We start from the raw sequence: 19,592 nt of genomic DNA on the forward strand, positions 1-19,592 counted from the left end.
TAAGTGCAGCAATTTTATTCTCTGTAATTTTCTATAACTGCAATAACTATATGTTTAATTAATTGATTTGATATTGAGTATGTATTTTTTTATATTTAACATGTGATGTATGATTTGATTTTATAGTGCAATATCGTTGTAAATCTAATATAAAATATATATGTGCAATGAATATTATTTTATATATGAATATGATTTTAGATGCGCTTTTTTTTAAATAAAATATATTATTATCGTATAATAATATTCTTTTTTTACTAAAAATGTAAATCATTTGAATTTTCAAAAATAAGAAGTAATAAAAATCATGTAAAGCGAAAAAGCCATTTAAGAGAACCCGGTCGAAGACCGGGCAAAAGCGGAGGAAGGGGGGATATGGGGGCAAAGCCCCCATATAAACGAGGCCTCTATAAAAAATGCCCACGAGGCCGTAACGTCGCCAGTCCGCCCCTGCCTGAGAGAATCAAAATTTTTACTTTGCAAAATCGTCTTTGATTTTAAGAAAAATATATGTGAAATTCAATAAAAATCCTTAGCTTCAACCCAGATTTTTGAACTAAGTATTCCTTTTATTAATAATAAGAAATGAGTTACCTTTCTATGAATTAAAATTTCTTTTTCATAAAAATAATTAGATTTCTAAGTGTTTGTAAAGATTATAAATCACAATTAATCAATTCTGGTACTTCAGACTATATTTTAGAAGATTTTTATCAATCAGTAAATAATTTTTTTTGTATTCATTTTTTTTATTAATATGATTCTAGGTTGAAACTTCATTAATCAGTATCAGGGATAATTTACCAGAGGGCAATTTAGATGAAATTTTTAATGATGATGGCTTATCAAATTATATAGTAATTTATCTTAGGTTAAGTGAATCTATTAATATTTTTTACTATCTTGTTTTTTATGGAATTTCTTTGACATAAACATTCTATTTTTTTATATATTAAATCTGAATACAATCAAATTGTATAGATTTAGATAAAACATTTCTGAATACTCATTTTTCACTACTATATTTTTACTATACCTAAATAGACTTATCACTTCAAGATATCTAATAAATAATGCCGATTTTTTCCAAAATTTTATCGAGGGTTATGACAACGTAGAAAATTTTTGCGCCCAGGTTATCATGAATTTTAAGCATTAATTTATAAAGGTGTATCTATTGTCACTTAGTTATGTAATTTTACAAATTTTTCCTTTTTATCTTTATAAAACTTAAATCATAGCTAAAAAATTAGATTAATCTATTTTGAATATTAGAGGTACACGATAATAGAATATCTGCCAATTTTTAATGTTATAACAAATGGAAAATTCTTTAAAAATGAGAGAATTGAGGTGTGGCTTATTTAATCCCCAACTTTTAAATAATATGTCTCAAAAGTTTATACAAATTGAAACCTTTACTGTTTAATATATAATCTCAACAAAATTTGCTCAATTTTTTTATTTTTATAGAAATATTATGCTATATTATAATTTTACATTAAACACAATAAAGTTAGCTTTTGAAATATATATAGTTTTAGAGAGATCTTTAAGTTTTACATGCACACTGAGCCTTTTATCTAATTAAAACATTTTTGTGTTCCTAAAATTCAATTTAACATTAATTTTGTTCATTCCCAATTTTGATCATATAACTAAAAAGTGGAATTCATCCTTGAACTTAAATGGGCAATACCACCCCCCACCCCCCGATACAATCTTCCCTTCCATCAAAATTTGATTGACCATGTTTTCTATCATTGATATCGCTTATGCAGTACAAATCAATACTCTTAAATTTGACGAATCTATTATGATTGGCTTGAAACAATAATCATGAATTTTCTCATGAAGAGCCTAGAATACTATTGGTCTTCGATGAATTTGGCTTCATAACATATTATCTCTACAGCTTCTGCCCTGACAACCAAACTTTTTAATTAATCTTTCCCTTAGAATCAATGTATATTACATTTCCTTGAATCGTCTCGCCAGATCATTTTCTGTTAGCTCCATCTTAGGGCTGCAAATAAATTCGACAACCTGCTGAACAACTTTTTATTTGTTTTAATAGTCTGACTCTTTGCTTCATTCAGATTTCGAGTTCTAAAATTATTAAAGTTACTTTAATATAAGACCCGAGGATTATTCCTTTCGCCATATCAAAAGAAATTTGGTTTCCGGCATATCAATCCTGGATTATTAAGTCCTCCAAATTAATTTCCCCCCTTTTTTATTTTCATTATGTTTTTGTTTTAATGTCCTTTTATATTTTTAAATAAAATTCATCTTTTTAAACAACAAAAAAAGATTTTATAATATAAAATGATTAAATGAAATTTATACTTTACAAAACATTCCATAATAAACAAGCCTAAAAATGATTTAGAATCTTAAAAAAAATCAAGAATTTGTAGTATCGATATCTGATAGTGTATCAGCATATACAAAAATAATTTAGTATTGTATCGAAAGGCAGGAAAATCCTGGATCGTGTATCTCTTTGAATATTTGGAATTAAATTAACCAGTTTTTTATTATAAATTTTAATATAACAATTTTTTTTAGGAAGTGGAAGTTATGAATAGGGAGAGCGATCATATACATATCTTAGCATTATCTTCGGCCTTAAGCGCAACGATACTTATAGAATATCTAGATAGAAACTTAAATCCTAATAATGCTGATAACGATGTTGACAATAGCAGTAGTAATCAGATTTCTATTAAAAGTTCTAATCAACATACCTTTGGATCTGATGGAAACGATGATTCACCATCCCAAATTTATTTATTATATAAACCAGGGCATTACGATATAATATATCCAAAATTGACATAAAATTATCTAAAATTTGGTATTTGTTTACAAATGATTTATATAAATATTAAAAAATAAAGTATTCTTATATAAATATAAAGATAATGCGAATGCTAATATGATATAAAATTCTTCCGAGAATTACAAAAGTGATAAAATTAATAAGCCATTTGAAAGGGTTATAATAAAATTTGTTATCCTCTGCTTCCCCAGAAACCTTGCGGCGGTACCCTTTTATCAGTCATATCGTCCATCACTTTATAAAAATAATTATTTTTAATTAAATTACGCAATTCGGCAATGTTATATGGAACCCCACTCCAATCCTGGAGCAGGGCTATTTTAACGGGCCCTTTTGGTGATAATTTGTAAATTTTAAAAAAAATAATAAACTTGGTTAAAATATAATATAATTAATTTTATGAAATTATTTAATTTATTGATAATGGTGAGCCGAGTTTTAATTTCATTAGAGTCCTTAAATTCAATTTTTTTTTTGATGGTTTTTTTTAATTAATTTTTTTTCATATCCAAACCCAGCCCTAATTTTTATTTATTTTCAGGCTAATTTTTTTAATAAATGAAGAAAAAATATATTTTTTATCATTTTTAAGCTTGACGCGATTTTTTAGAAAAAAAATTTAGTTCCAGGCATCAGTTCGACTAATTTATTGTTCATTTTTATCTATTTTTTATATGAAAGTTTCAAATTGTTTGTAATATATTTCGTTGTAACCAGAATTTTAAACCTAGACTAAAAAAAGGCAGTTTCAGTTATTAGATGTTTTGCTCCTTTTCTGAACTTTGTTATTAACACAAAAATTTGGAAAAATATATGAATTATTATTTTGTTAGAACTAGTGTTGTTGAACGGCTCTTTGAGCCGATTGTTAAAAATATTACTTAGTCCTAAAGATTTTTCTCGTAGATGGCACAAAAGTATGGACACGAGATCTGCAAATCACGGCCCCGCCGGAACTCTTCTTTTAAAAATAATTTAATTTCGGGCTGGGTTGGGCCTACATTTTAAAAAAAAGAGTCGAGCGTAAATTTTTTAATAAGATATCATTAATTTTATGAAATAAATTGATATATTTTAATATTCTTTCAAGAAACAGGCGCTTATTTTTACTTATAGAGTATTTTTACAATCAAAAAAATATTTAAATTTTATATATTTAAATAAATGGCTTTCCCGATGGGACAAAATCTTTGTTTTTATTTCGGGACAAATAAAAAAATTCGTTCTAGATCGAATGATCGGGCTTAAAAGCCCGATGCAGATCACTAATGGACATCTATTAACCAAATCTCGAGGCTTGGACAATATTTTTCTGGCCTAAATGAGTTAGTCGTTTTAAAAATTGGCACAGATCGAGCCTTTTAACAAAACTAGTTAGAACAAGTACCTTTCTTGTAAATGTAAAAAACCATCTTTTTAAAATTTAGAAAATTTCTGATTCTTAGATTCGAAATGATTCTTGATTTATATTATATAATTATTTTATACAATTGATTGAAAAAGGAGAAAAATATATATATAAGGATTACCGAAATATTTTATTACAAACCCTTTGTCGAAAGTTAATCTCATTAGTAAAGTAATAAGTTGGTAAGATACTTTTTTGAATGACCTTATTACTCCTTATTTTTATCGTTAATTATATTTTCTCAAATTTTTATAGACTGTTATAGATTATTAAAAGCAAATATTCCATAAAATATATTATAATGATGAAAAAAAATGTAAAAAGAAGTCGAACTTATTATAAGGAATGGCATATTATTTTAAATTTATTTTAAAAATATTATTCATTATAAATTATTGTTAGATCAATGTAGCAGAAAACTTTTAAAAAGATTGGGAAATAGAATCGAACTAGCGCTGAGCTGGGGACAGCATAGAGCCTATTGTTAAATTTTTTATCAATTTTCGATTCGGTTTAAAAATTAGTTACCTATACCGGTTATTTAAAAAAAATTTTAATAATTAATTTCTATTTATCATAGATTAAATTAACCAGTTTATTTCTATACATTTTTTAAATATAAATTTAGAAAATATAAAATGAAATGAATTTCTATTTTGAAACTATTTATTTTACAAACTTTATATTTTATTTTAGATAATTTTTTTTTAAATAAATAAGAGATATTCATAAAATTATATTATATTATTATAATTATTGATTTTAATTACTTATTTTTAAATTTTATCACCTTTTATTTTTTAAAAGTTATATATTACAATTCAATTTTTGCTTGTAAATAATTATACATCAATATAATATAATACGCCATATTTCAAGCTTGAAGGGGATGTAGCTAACACCCAGAGAATGTAAAACTACAATTTCTAGTTAAGAAGCTCATCTTTCCCAACTTCTATTTAAACTGCTAAGAAAAGAATTAAAGGAAATTTTTTTTGATGAAATAGGAAAAATATTGTTCTAGATTTCATGATAAAAATATGGTATTCCTTATTTATAAAAAATACATTTATTATTAGTCGTGGGGAAATTGATTTAGTGGAAAAATTTAATGTAAACATTTCGTCAATTAATTATATTAATGAATTTTAATAATTTTATAAGAAAAAAAAAGTGTCAATAGGGTTTTGGTAGTTATCAAATTCAATAATAAAAAGCATACGCTAAAGAATAAGGATGGCTCATTTAAATACTGTTCTTATTTATAGATGAAGAAATAGTATATGCGAAAAATAATAAAAAATTTTAGAAGTAAGGTTGTCCCGCACTTTTTTTTGAACATAATTCATTCATTTTTTAAATTATCGGGTGCCCCACTTAAAATGTTGCTACTTTAAAGCCTTCTACCAAAATCTATCAATTTAAAATTTAGAGATATCATTTATAAAGGATATGTTTAACTATTCTTGAAAAAAAATTTTTAAATTAATTTTTTGTGTGGTAAATTATTTATATTTTTATAACTATTCTTTCATTAAATAATAGACATAATAATAAACAAATATAATATTAGCAGAAAAGTTTATTTAAATTTAGGATCGTCTAAACTAAATCACAATTATTTTACCTCAATTTATTTTCAATTTTCGCCAAAGACAGCATTGTTTTTTTATTCGTCAAATTATAACTCCTTATTTCCTTTGCAATTTATATCATAAGGGGGGGGGGGCGATATCTGCGCTTTATGTAAGCCTTTGGCCAGGTTACATTCTTTTTTTTAAATTTACTTCCTTTTTTAAATGCTATTTTCTGAAAAATTTGAAATAGTTATTCTAAAAGGTAATTAGTATATTCATTTTGAGGGGAAAAAAATTTACGAGAGAGGCGTAGTGATATCAACTTTTTGCTTAATGTTTACTAAATTTTTAGAGGGCAATTAGTGAATTAAAGTTCCAGCATTTGCTTTCATAACACGTTTATATGAGATCTTTGGGTGCCATTATTTAATAAAAATGGTTTTAATAAATGTGGACTTAATTTTAAAAATGAATTTTTTCTATACTATGTGCGACGTTTTATGTTGACCAGGACCACCCAATATAATATGTAATAAACTAAAAATGAATTTAGATTTTTCTTTTCGGCTTGTGTTAGTTTATTTATTTTTTTTAAAAAGTGTCCGCCAAATATATTTAACTTTTAAAAATGAGCCTGAAAATATAACATTGGGTCCAAATTTCATCAAATATCCACGATTTTTTTGTATATTAATTTTAAATTTAACTCAAAACAATTTTTAATATTATAACCTAATCTATTCTTGGAGGATGATTTCTGAAGAAAAAAATGTCCCCAGCTGGATTCCAACCAGTATGGTTCAGTTCTGGAACTGATCTTCAGAAACAACCCTAAACTATAATGTAAAATCCAAACCGAAGACCATGGGCCAGGACAATTTTTATTTTAGTTTAAATATCAAAATAATATAAAATGCATGTAGGCTAACAACATAACAATCATTGGCTTCAGAAAAAACAAATCGAGCTTAGCATTAACACCCCTAAATTAAAAATTTTATATTTTTAGCACCTTTTTAAAAAATAAGGCAAATTTAATTAAACCAGTTATTAGGACCTGTCCTAAGTCGACTTGCTATAACCTTAATTTATAAATAATTTTTATGGATATTATACAATATTAAAACTAAATAAAAGTCAGTAACCCCTCCAGAAACAACACATATTTGACCAGCTTCACTGAAAAATTAGATTATTTATTTTAAATAAAAAGATGATAGAAATATTAAATTTTAATAAGGTTTAGATCGAAGCGAACTACCAAACTGCTTCTAAAGTCTAAACCGAATGAGCCACATATGGAACTCCAAAATAAAATTTAAAAATTGTTTATAAGAATTATTTACGACCTTTTCTAATATTTTTATAAAAACACATAAATTTTAAAAACGTTTAATAGCTAACTTAATATCATTACCAAAATATATGTTTAAAATTTTTTTTAATTAAATAAAAAAAATGGTTTTAAAATATAAAAATTTACTTTATATTATCAAAATATTTAATATATCTTTATTTTGCAAGAAAATATAAATTGAAAAGTTATTAAACTATCCTAAAGCGATGTGAATAATTTGGTATCGGTAAAAAATTAAAGGTATCGGCTCGAGATTAATACTCAGTAGGAGTTATTTATGAGGAGAAGAAGATAAATCAACTTTGAACGCTAGCTAATATAAAAATGTCAGAAAATCTTCTATAGTATGCAAATTTTATTACATTTAAACATGAATGCAAAAATCAATATATTTAATAGTCAGGGTTAACCCAGTGACCCCTACAACGGGGGGGGGGGGTTTGAAGCAACTGCTTCTATAAATTTCTATGGGGGTACTTTTTTTTTTTTAATTTTTTATTTTAAAATTTTTATTATTTTAAAAATTTTTATGGTCGATGTTTAGCAAATTAGTTTGTTATCCGATATTTCTTATCATAAAATTATTTTTCCACTTTCAAGATTTGGCGCAAAATTAAAATTTTATCAAAGGGAATAGTAAAAATTTAAATATTAAATCTTATATATAATCATTTATAATTTTTAGATCATTGTCAAAATATGCCCAAAAATATTAACCAAAAAAAATATAAATGCTTATCCCGCAATCAAGCCTTCTGGGGGAACAGGCAACAAGATGGCAATATGATGAGCCTTATTAAACTTATTGCAGATTCTGAGCCTGTTCTTAAAATGTATATACAAGATAATGAAGAAAGAAGAAGTGAGAAAAAAATTAAGGGATTAAAATCTAAATTATATTCAAATCTGTTATCATATAATAACATAAATATTCTTATTGAAACCATTAAAAATATGGTTATAAAAAAAATTCAAAAGGAGATTGAATTCAACAGGTGCTATTCAATTATAGTTGATGGCACATATGATGTATCGAAATCAGAAGCAATAGCTTTGATAGTGAGATATGTTGAAAATAGCGAGACACCTAAGCCCGTTGAAAGGCTGATAGACATTTATTGTACGGGAAATACAACGGGCCTCGATATTAAAAAGAATATAATATCCAAGCTTGGCTCCATGAATTTACCCCTCGAATTCCTAGTGGGGCAAAGCTATGATGGCGCCTCAAACATGAGTGGAAGAATTAATGGAGTGCAGGCTTTGATTAGAGCGGAGGCGCCAAAGGCAGCTTTTATTTGGTGCTATTGTCATCGATTAAATTTAATAGTTGTTCAATTATGCCAATCAGTAAAAGAGCTGCGAAATGTCTTGGGAATATTAGACGAAATTTACGTATATTTTAATGGTGTTAAAAGATATGAAGTACTCAAAACATGTCAGAGTGATTTACTGACAAAATCACATAGATTTTTACGCATCACCACTCGGTAATATTATCTTAATTGTTTCGATATATAATGTTTATTTTATATTTATAGAAGCTGGCTAACATCATATAAGGCGATTGTAATTTTTTTCCTACTTTATAATGCTTTGAGGGCAGCTTTGGCAAATTTAAAGGATTCTGAAGATCCTGCCACTTCCACTATGGCTAGTGCTATAGTCTATAGAATAGAAAAATTTGATTTTATTTTATCACTATGTGTTTTGGATAAAATATTGTTGATAACAAGCTTGGCTTGTACAAAATTGCAAACCATTTCGAAGGATATAGGGTTTGCAATAAATCAAATTCAATTGGTAAAAGATTGCCTGATTAATATGAGAAGTATAATTTAAATTATTATCTTTTATTATTTTATAATCCTAAAATAGATAATAACACTGAATTTTTGGATGTCTTTTCAAAGGCCCAAGATTTTATGAAGAAGAGAAATTTACCTTTTGATTTTGAAAGTTCAAGACTTCAAACATTACAATCCAAGATATATATATACTTTCATCATTAAATATAATATTTTATTTTAGCTTTAAAATCAGTGTGTTTTATGCTGCACTTGTTTTAATTATTATGCAGTTTAGTAAAAGATTTAACGATGAATCGATAAAATTTTTGAGTCAAACATCATTTTTTACCCCAAAGGGAATGGCGGAAAAGGCAATTGTTAAAGATGATATCAAGGATATCTGTGAATTTTATCAATTAAATACAAATCAAGTTTTTGAGGAAATGTTGATGTTTAGAAATATTTATAAAATGGCTAAAACGGGGGACGTAATTATTACTCGTGACCTAGAGGTTAAAGAAGATTTGTCAGATTCTGAGAATTGTAAATTTATTTAATTAAAATATTTTTACTAATACATTATTTAGCTTCTTCTGATGATGATAATAATTCTGAGATGAATGATTCAGACTGGAGAAACTATTCATTTATTTTACCTTATCATCTGCTTATAAATTTTTCTGCTTTCCCAAATTTAACAATATTATATAAATATTTATTAACTATTCCTACTACATCATGTACTGCCGAAAGGGTCATGAGTAAAATTAAACTAATTAAAACAAGACTTCGTAGTGTCATGAAAGATCCATTTCTTAATAATTTAACCATTTTATCAATGGAAAATAATTTATTTAAACAATTAAATATTGATAAAATTATAAATTCTTTTGCTTTCTCTTCCCCTAATTTATCTAAATTATTAATTTAAAAATAATAGTTTTAAAGCATATATTTTTTACATTATATTTATATTATAATAAATATTGATGCAATAAAAATTATTTTTAAAATTTATTGGTGTCAAAAAATAATTTACAATGGGGGGGGGGGGGGGGGTACTTTAGGGGGGTATTCTGCTTCTATTCCTCAAAAAGTGTAGGGGTCACTGGGTTAACCGTTATAATATTTTGAACCATAGCCAAACCATTATAAAATATCAAAAGGGGAGAATTAATCTCTTATAAAAATTTTCAACCCGGTTCCTAACGGCTTTAAAAAATTTTTATAATAATTTTTTTATTAAAAATATATTAATGTCAAAATTTAAAAATCCAAAGAAAACGCAGTAAATTAATGGTATTTAAACTTTATAAGATAGTGTTTTCCTCATGCAGTGTGTTATTTTTTCAACTCTGAATCATTTTTCGACCGCGTTTTTTTAAATTTAAAAATACATTTTACCGGAAATGCATTCCAGCATGTTTAAAATACCTATCTTATGAATTGTAGACAATTTTGCCATATTTGTTATAATTTATATAAAAAATCTATAATTATAGTAAGTTCAAAATTTCATGGTAAAATTGCCTGAAATTCATAGGATTATTCCAAACATGATGGAATACATTTCCGCTTACATATTTATATAAAGGTAAAAATTTTAAAAAATAAAAGTAAAGATAATAAAATTTTAGTAATATTTTTGTAAATGTAAAAGAAACATGTTAATAGTTATTATATTACTTTATTTCTTTTCGTGTTTTATAATAAAATATAATTAATTTTTGCTAGGTTATTTTAAAATTTTTATTGTATTATTATCAAAATAGAAATCGGAACCCACCGATATTGATTTCCAAGCCGGTACGAACCTATATAACCATTTTAAAATTTTAGCATCCGGAATGGAATAACTCCCATTAACGATTTAACCTATAATGTAGTAGAGCAGATTGGCATCACGCCTTTACAATCGCAGGGGGTTCAAAAATATTTTTTTTAAATTTCTGAATTTTTTGGCTATTATTTTTAAAAATGACCTAACAATTTCGAAATAACCTTTTTTTATGATATTTTTTTTTTAATTTAGGGGCTTCAAATTTTAAGGGAGCTTGAGCCCCTGTGGGCCTCCTCTCTAATGACTCTGGGACATGTGGTAATTTATAAAAGGTAATATGTAAGACTTGAAAAGTTAAAGGATTTGATCATTTTTAAAACTTGAGCTGTAGTTGGTGAGGAGTATAATAAAGGAGAATGTGAGTCCATATATTTATTACCTTATTAAATGATAACAGGATAATTTGAGGAAATTTATATATGTTAAATTAATGGCGTCGCTATTATTTTCAGCGGAGGGAGTTATTGATTAGGAAATTTTTAGTTAAAAATATTTTACTATTATCATCTCTTTGAAGTATTATAAAATCCCTCTTTTTTCCTCTCGATACATATAGTGCTAATGGATTAAGATCAGCCTTTTTCATGACCCCTGTCTTGATAAAAGATCTATATTTGATTGGGAAATATAATGGGAATCTAGGATCTATTAATACAATTATTAATTCTATTTTTTAAATATTTTACTTGAATAATTGATATCTCCATCTTGAGTATTAACATTTAATCTTGCACTTGATTCCATATCACCTATTTCACGAATAACTCTATTTTTAACTTTACTATCTAAAAATTTGGAAGAATAATTAGCTATATTTTTTTTTATTGTTTAATAATTTTTACCATCAATTTTAATTGAACATATTTCAATTGAACATAATAAGATTTTTTTGGATCCTATGTTTAAAAAGGAAGAATCAATAATCAAAGTCGCTCTACATTTTGAATGATCTTTTCTCAAATCATCATCATATTTAATTATATCTTCTTTTAAGATTGAAAAATTATCAATCAAAGTTTTGCAATTCCTAAATTGAATAGTCATTGGGATATTTATCATATCATGTTCGGAATTTATATTCTAAATTTTTATATTGAATTATTAGTGTCTTTGAGAGTAAAATTTTATTATAAAATTTATTTGATAATCTAAAATTCTTGAAGTTCAAGATATTTCAAAATTAGAATCCCCTCAAGTTATACGGTACCTCTATATAATATATTGACTAAGCACTTAATTATAAAATAAATTTTTATTGAATGTGTAAACAACTAAATTCGCAATATCAATATATAGCCAAATCTTAATATTTCGTTATTTACATAAAAATATGAAATCTAATTAAGTTAATTATAGTATTAATATCGTTGATACAAAAATAAAATTGTCTCACTCTAATAAAATAATTTAAAATTATTAGTAATTAGTGATTTTAATCATTCTAATGGCTTAAGTTAAAAATTAATCCCTTTTATTTATAATCGATGGTTTAACAAGAAATTCAAAGGGGAATAAAAAATAATATGAAATTTTTAATTTTTTTAGTCCTAGCAAAGATAATTGCTCAGATCATTTTATTCAAGCATAACTTTATTTATTCAATTTTTTTGGCTCAGAGATGCATCGATAAATTATTTATGAGGGCTAATATGTTACTTAGTTTAAAGATTTGTAATCGCATAAGGACCAATTATTTTATTAAGCTACGAAACATAAGTTATTTATAAACTAAATTTGATTAGTTTAACAAACATAGGTTGAGATAAAATTAGATAAAATTATATATGATACTATATTGTTAATAGAGAAGAATAAGTGATAATAATGTTTATATATTATTAATAATTAATATTACATTTGAGAGCTAAGTGATTCCATTTAAAGATTTATACTGTAAAGCTTATATGATTTGTTTATATGATATGACCTACTAAATAAAAATTTTACGATAAGGAGAAATCAGATTGTGATCCTGTTTAGAAATAAAAATTTAATTAAAAAATATAATATTAAAAGTATATATATATGTTGTAAGCTTTTACCAGAAATCATTGCAAATAGGTCAGTGTAAAATATATTAAATTTATATTTAAGTTATACTTTTTGGTATTATCTTTTAATCATTTAGAATTTTGTTAAAAATTAATGTTATTCATAAAATAAATTTCTTTTATCTATATCATTGAAATACACATAAATTTAATACATCTAGCAAAATATTAGATATATTCAACACTTGTTTATAAAAAAACTTAAAAATAAAAGGAGCACATTTGCCGAAAAGGATATCAACTAAAAAAAAAGATAGTATGAATTTCATGTGACTAGGAGTTTAGAAAATCTGCGCTTTCAGATAATTTAAAAACTTAAATCATTTAGAAATCGCATTTTTTTTAAATTTTGAAAGATTTGATTTTAACGATCGTATTTGCGCATGTAAAATGCTACTCTGTGAATTTCAGGCAATTTTAATTTCATTGAACTATTATTTTATACAAACCTTTATTTATAGATTTTTTTCATATAAATATTTTAAAAAATTAAAACAAACATAGGAAATATCTGAAATTAGTGTAGATTATATTATACATGCTGAAATACAATTCCGCAAGATCAAGTTATTCAAAATTAAAAAAGCGTGTTATAGATAATTTAAGTTTTAAAATTTACTATAAACCTCAGTGAATGATGTATGGCCAAGAATTTACGAAACCCCTAAATATACCACGAAAAAATATTTTTCAATTTAAAATTTATCAATTTTCTTTTAGGCATTAAAGAAACTATAATACTCATCTAATAGAATAAAATATATGAGTATTCTTGAAAAGAGATATTATATATCAATTTAAATTGATCGGACTTAAAAAAACAAGGGAGCTTTTCAAAATTACATACTTAGACTGGTTGTTTTCCAATATGAAATTGTTTTAATCTATTATATATGGTTTTATATTGGTAGTAAGTAGCAGATAGCCTCTGCATTACAAGGGCCTGACAACTGTTCGTTATTGGAATAAGGGGGTAAGATACTTATTAGGTTGTATTTTGAAAAACTAAAGCGGAGAATAAGAAATGTTAGATAATACGAAAATGTATATTTTCGTAGAAATATTATTCTGATTTTTTCGTTGATATTTATATTTGCGCGGTGTTTCCTTTTCCTTTCTTCATGCATGGATTTTCCTTCTTTTTTATTTTTCTTTCTAATTCTGGATGCCGAATAACTTTACCGGTTCTTTACCCTGTTCCGATGGTTCGTTCTAAACACTTAAGGTAGGTGAAATAATTTAAACATTAAAACTCTCTGAGATAAATCACAAAAATTTTGAACAATATACATATAAACCTCTGTGCCTTCATTCTTATCAGCTGGCTGCTAAGGCACCGAATATTTTTCCAATTTAATTTTTCTTTTCCAAAATTATTATTAATTTATTAGGAACCTCTTTTTAAATATTAGGCAAATATTGAATTTATAATCATAATACTCAAGTGACCCCAGCTAGAAAAACCACAAGCTTGCTAAGTGTGCATGTTGCTGGAACAAAATAAAAAAAATTTTAATTTTGTGGCATTTATTAAAATGATAAACCAACTTTTCGGTATTTGAGACACATTTATCTTTACAGTTTTATACTACTTTATATTTTATCACATTCACACTATTATCATTCAAAATTATCTTCCTAAAAAGGATCATTATCATTCAAATCTAAATAACTGCTATGTATTCAAAGCATTTTCTATCGATATTGATTAAATCGATAAAATTCGACATCTTTGATTTTGTAGCAACTGTAGTTTTTCTGATTTTTTAAAATGAGATTTTGCATTCTATGCTAACTTTTTTTATTCATCTATTGAATTAAATCATGCAATCAGCTTCCAAAACATAAGACGCATTTGCAATAACAAACGTTTTCTTTACTTTAGGTCCTGTGTCTGACCATTTGAATTTTCTTAGACTCAAGGATAAATTCATCTTTAATTTTTTCTAACTCAGAAAGAAAGTTTCCCAGATATTGAGCGACAAAAAATGATGAGTAGTTGCCAATATATAAAATGCAATATTTTATATTTTATGAAACTTTAAAATCGACAAAAAAGTTAAACATCATTTTAATACTGCATATTTCCTTAAAATGCAAGCCATAGTAGTTATGCTTGGACTTAATATAGTATTTTATCATTTATTAATTTACCGTGTCAGTTCATACCTGTTTAACGCAATTTTTCCTACGAGTCGCTTTAAGCGATGCTTACTAGATTCTTCAAAATATCCTAAAAACCTTGATTTTCTCTTCAGAAGTCTAGAAAATTGAAAAACATACTTACTTAAAGTCATTTATTATGAAGTCCTATCTATTGGCTCTATAAAACAAAAGTTAAAAATTGTGCAGGCTATTTTTTTTAACATCCTTTTAGATACGACGGCTTCAATAATATTGTATCATCATTTGCATCTTAACAATATGTAAAGGCTTGGATGGGTATTTACTCTGGCTCTTATAATAACAAAGTACATGTTTTAAAAAAGTGTCTGAGTAGTTAGATTAACCATTAATTATTTTATATTATTTGCCGTATTTCGTTCACCTTTTATTTCTATTATCTAATCGCCGAATTTCACCCCAAAATTCTCATACTCCTTCCATAATATGATCCATATTTATAAATAGTGCTGTAAATATTTTTTTAAACAATTATTGGCAATGTCAAATCTCTTTGGGTTCCAGGTTTATTTATAATAGAAGGATCACGTAAATTCGTGAACATGTTCACATTCATTCAAATCTATTTGTGTTTGAGGCCCTTGATGATTTTTAGGTATACCTAACCAGAATATGATCTGCTACCATAAATATTTTAAAAATTCTTAAATTTAATTATATTTATAAACTGGTTTTAATAATTATTTTTGACAAACACACGTAGAGAAATAAAATCTTATTATCTGATTCTTTTTTCCCAGTTAAATACTTATATCCAAATGTCATAATTTGGTCAAAAATAGTAAGAATTCTGATAAATTACCATTATTTAAAGGGAAATTATAATCATGATAAAGAATCTAACCGAGATGGAAGCCAAAAAATAATTCACTCACAAAGGCTTAGTTATTTTCTTTCAGCTTTCTCCAAAAACTTAAATAAATTCACCGATTTTCACCCAATCTTTATAAAATAAAGAATTACCAATAAAAAATATATTTAATTATAAAATAGGGCCAAGAATAATGAGGATTGCATTGAACGCACGCTATAAAGATATAGCGTTTTGGGGCGCATTCCATCCTAAAAATAAAAGGACAGAAAGGTGATTTGGTTTTCTTTATTCTGCTTTATAAAAAATTTAAAAAGTAAAATACTTGGTATTATTAACCGTATTTTCGTTAAGAAAGAATTATCTGATATGTATCCAGTAATATTATAATTCTAAGAAAGCTGTGTAATTCGTTATTATTCTAAGCAGAAGCGAGGATTGGGGATACACTAATTATTCTTTTTGTCAATAAAATTAAGAAGGAAGTATCTTATTTTTCATCAAATTAACATATTTACATATTTCCAATTAGAAACAAAAAAATCTAAAATAACATGTCTCCTTAAAATTACAAAATATAGAGATGAGTGACAACCCCCCCCCCCCCTTCCCATAATAATTTTAAATGCGATCCGTCAATGAAGAATAATGACTATTTTAGTTATTTTTAAGAATATGTTTTAAAAATACAATTAACTATTATATAGTTTAATCACAAGTTAACTTACCTTTGATATATAAGAATTACTTTGTACGTCATTAAGCAATCCCAAAATCATAACATATGAAAATATTAAAGTATTCAATAAATTCATTTTATAAATTATTATAAAAATTATATTTAAAATTTTTATTTGAATTATCTAATCAATAAATGTTTTGTAATTTATATAATAAATATTATTTTAAAAAATTATATAATACTAATAAATTTATTCATTTTTCGCATCATATATAAATGTCCACATTTTATAAATTGTCTTTAAATATTATACATCTATCATCTATTCATACATAGGTGTATAATATTCTTTATTAAAAATATTAATTAATATTTTATAAATAATTAATATTTAAATTAAATATTTTATAAACATTGCTTATTTTTAAATATATTTTTATAAATCGTAAGAGTGCACTGCATATCGTAACCTAGGTATCCAAATGGTGTGGTAAACACGGCATATGATATGTCCCATCCTGAAAAAAACGCACACGAATCTAATTTCATCTCTTAATTCCTGTTTTAGATTATGTTGAAACTTTCCAGTTATTTTAACTTATTCCGTTAATCTGGTAAAAATTATCATTACAAACATAATAATGATATTACAAATATTATTAAAAAATGATATCAAATAACTAACTTTATAGAAGAAGCAAATATTCGATTTGTTTTATGATAAAACCAAAATAACCAAAGCTTTCAGAAAAAGTGTTTAACTTATATGATGATACTATTATTATCAATAAACAAAACTATTTGATGGCTTAAAAAAATGTATGCAAAAAAGTTTAAGGGCCATTTGCATCACATAAATAAAGAACATGAACATGTATCCACAATTTAATAAGATTTCATCTCACTGAATAAAAGTTTTACAAAGAGAGTTATTTCATAGCTATTTCTTAGGCAGACTTTCTAGTAAATTTTTATTATAGCAAAACAGAGGGTAATAATTGTCGAATTAAAAAATTTAATATAATTTTTAATAAAAAAAATTTATGACGTTTGATCTCGGGGGCCTTAATTGTTTATAAAATAACTTTTGTTATACAATAACAAAAAATTGTTGAAAAACTTGCCTAGGAAACCGCTTTGAAAAAACGTTCCATTTGGAAATGGCCTAACACAAGTAAAATTTATTTCTTATTCGAGAAAAATTATCAAAATATTTGGAAAAATATGAAGCAAGGATTGGCAACACTTTTGCCATAGGTTGCGTTATGGAAAGAGGGGGAAAGTGGTATATTAGATTTGACCACGTTTAATAAGATGGTAAATATTGTAATTTTGTTTAAATTTTATACACTATTACATGGTAATTTGTTGGGTAAAAGGAGTTTTAATATATTTTTTTTATTAAAAAAATATTAATTTTTTGAATAATTTTACAAATTAAACATTTATCAAAGGGCACTTCAACATTTTAATTTTTATGGTTTAAAACACGAATTATTGAAAAATTATCGAATTGGAAAAAAATAACAATATTTTAATTAACTTTTTAAATTATCATATATTGTTTAATTTAATTCTATTTTACTCTGACTTACATACTAGCTTATATTAGATAGCTATAAAAAATATTTTTAACAATTATTCGCTTTTAAATATTTTGCATTTCTATTATTTTCTTATTTGTGTTGGAAATAGGGTTACTAAAAATCCTTGAGATATCTGAAAGTATGCCCGGTCTGCGATATCTATTTTTATTATTTTATATTTTTTTAATAATAATTTTACATTATATTACGGGAAAAGTATTTTTACAATTACATGATAATAAGTTACGCTTGTCTATATTTTTTTTTATTGTTTTCATATGTGTTGAACTAAAATGGAAAAGGGACTTCCCTTTTAGGATTTCAAATTTGATCTTTTGTTTGAACTCGTTTTTAACCCCCATCAATAATAAAAAAAAATTTTACCCAATTGATTTGAAAATTTCAGGGATTGGGGACCGGGGTTTCCCAAAACACTAAATATTAGGGGGATGAATTTAAAAGGGACCTATATTTATTGCATTTTTTGATTTCTTGGAGTTCCAAGAGGTCAGATCTTCTATTAGCGGGAAATGAGGTAATACATGACACATCCCAGACAAATCTTTTGCCGCTGAGCCAACAAGACAAGACGTTAAAGACATGCCATCGGGACGCTTACCATCCTCATTTAGGAGACCTAACGGCCCCAAACTATTGGGGAAACCGCCTAAATCAAAGATTTGCCGATCAACCTATTTAATTTTTGTCATGTCACAAAAACGTCCACTGACTTTAAAGCAAGAAACAATGTCTAGAAAATGGATCAACTTGTTTATTGCAGGATGCACAGATTCAACAGATGGAAAAAGACAACCTAGCCTATGGTCAATGGCAATTTAAAACTCATAGTTTGTGAGTAACATTTTCCACTCGGTATTGCGTCTAGCCATTCATGGTTGTTGAGAATTTTTTTTGCGTTTCTAATTAGTTGAAGGTTAGTTAGATCGGGTCACAAATAAAGTTTTCAAATGCGCATTGTTGAGTACTAGAAAGCTTTTTAAATGGCTGGAAACGGGGCTCGGATCCCTGGAGAACTAGAGTAAGCCAAGATTGTTTGACCGAAGTTAAAAGTGGATCGTTCAACTCGATAAGCGAAGAAATAGAGTCGTTAAAGGATATCCGTGAAGAAAGAAAACAAGCAAAAATTGGGGGATGAAAATCCAAATCCTCCCTGGAAAGCAAGCAAAGAGGCAAATGACCAATTAAAATCAGAAAACTTTAGGACTAAAGGGATTCGATAAAATGTTTAAATTTTAATTCGAAGGACTTAAGGAGAGAATTATGTTGAAAAGCAGGAGAAGATTTTAAAATGTGCAAGAATTTAGGTAAGAAAGAACATTTTTTGGTGAGGGAAAAAACTGATGCTTGGGAAGATGAGGTAGATTCTTTAACGAATTAAAAAGAAATTGAATCAAATTGTCAAAAATTTTGACAAAAGGAGGTTGAAAAGCTGATAGGAGA

General features: G+C 25.9%; 2 protein-coding genes across 3 annotated transcripts in view; one reads left to right on the forward strand and one right to left on the reverse strand.

Moving 5' to 3' along the window:
• The window catches only part of LOC135929596 (ubiquitin thioesterase OTUB1-like), an 18,589-nt gene extending 15,708 nt beyond the window's left edge, over positions 1-2,881 (forward strand). For both annotated transcript variants that reach the window (XM_065466251.1, XM_065466252.1), the window contains exons 5-8: positions 636-720; positions 768-871; positions 1,045-1,135; positions 2,572-2,881. In XM_065466251.1, the coding sequence (XP_065322323.1) occupies positions 636-720; positions 768-871; positions 1,045-1,135; positions 2,572-2,844 (553 nt within the window). In that variant the 3' untranslated portion in view covers positions 2,845-2,881. The remainder of the gene's footprint in view (positions 1-635; positions 721-767; positions 872-1,044; positions 1,136-2,571) is intronic.
• On the reverse strand, positions 2,783-16,656 carry LOC135929597 (uncharacterized). The gene is made up of 5 exons (XM_065466253.1): positions 16,592-16,656; positions 11,660-11,897; positions 11,504-11,602; positions 11,316-11,462; positions 2,783-3,079 (listed from the first exon to the last, which is right to left on the reverse strand). Exons 1-5 carry the CDS (start codon positions 16,640-16,642, stop codon positions 3,018-3,020), a joined length of 597 nt encoding a protein of 198 aa, XP_065322325.1. The 5' UTR covers positions 16,643-16,656; the 3' UTR covers positions 2,783-3,017.
• Positions 16,657-19,592: the final 2,936 nt, after the last annotated feature.

This window comes from Gordionus sp. m RMFG-2023, chromosome 5 (assembly GCF_954871325.1).
Source record: "Gordionus sp. m RMFG-2023 chromosome 5, tfGorSpeb1-WG-v2, whole genome shotgun sequence".
Classification (NCBI taxonomy): Eukaryota; Metazoa; Nematomorpha; class Gordioida; order Chordodea; family Parachordodidae; genus Gordionus; species Gordionus sp. m RMFG-2023.

What these genes read in the sequence shown, in the direction of transcription:
- LOC135929597 (XM_065466253.1), bottom strand. Translation starts at nt 16,642, where the DNA reads ATGATTTTGGGATTGCTTAATGACGTACAAAGTAATTCTTATATATCA. An exon ending in TGGAGATATCAATTATTCAA is followed by an intron (nt 11,463 to 11,503) that starts GTAAAATATTTA and finishes TTGTATTAATAG; the next exon opens with ATCCTAGATTCCCATTATAT. An exon ending in ACTTCAAAGAGATGATAATA is followed by an intron (nt 3,080 to 11,315) that starts GTAAAATATTTT and finishes ATTTTTATAAAG; the next exon opens with TGATGGACGATATGACTGAT.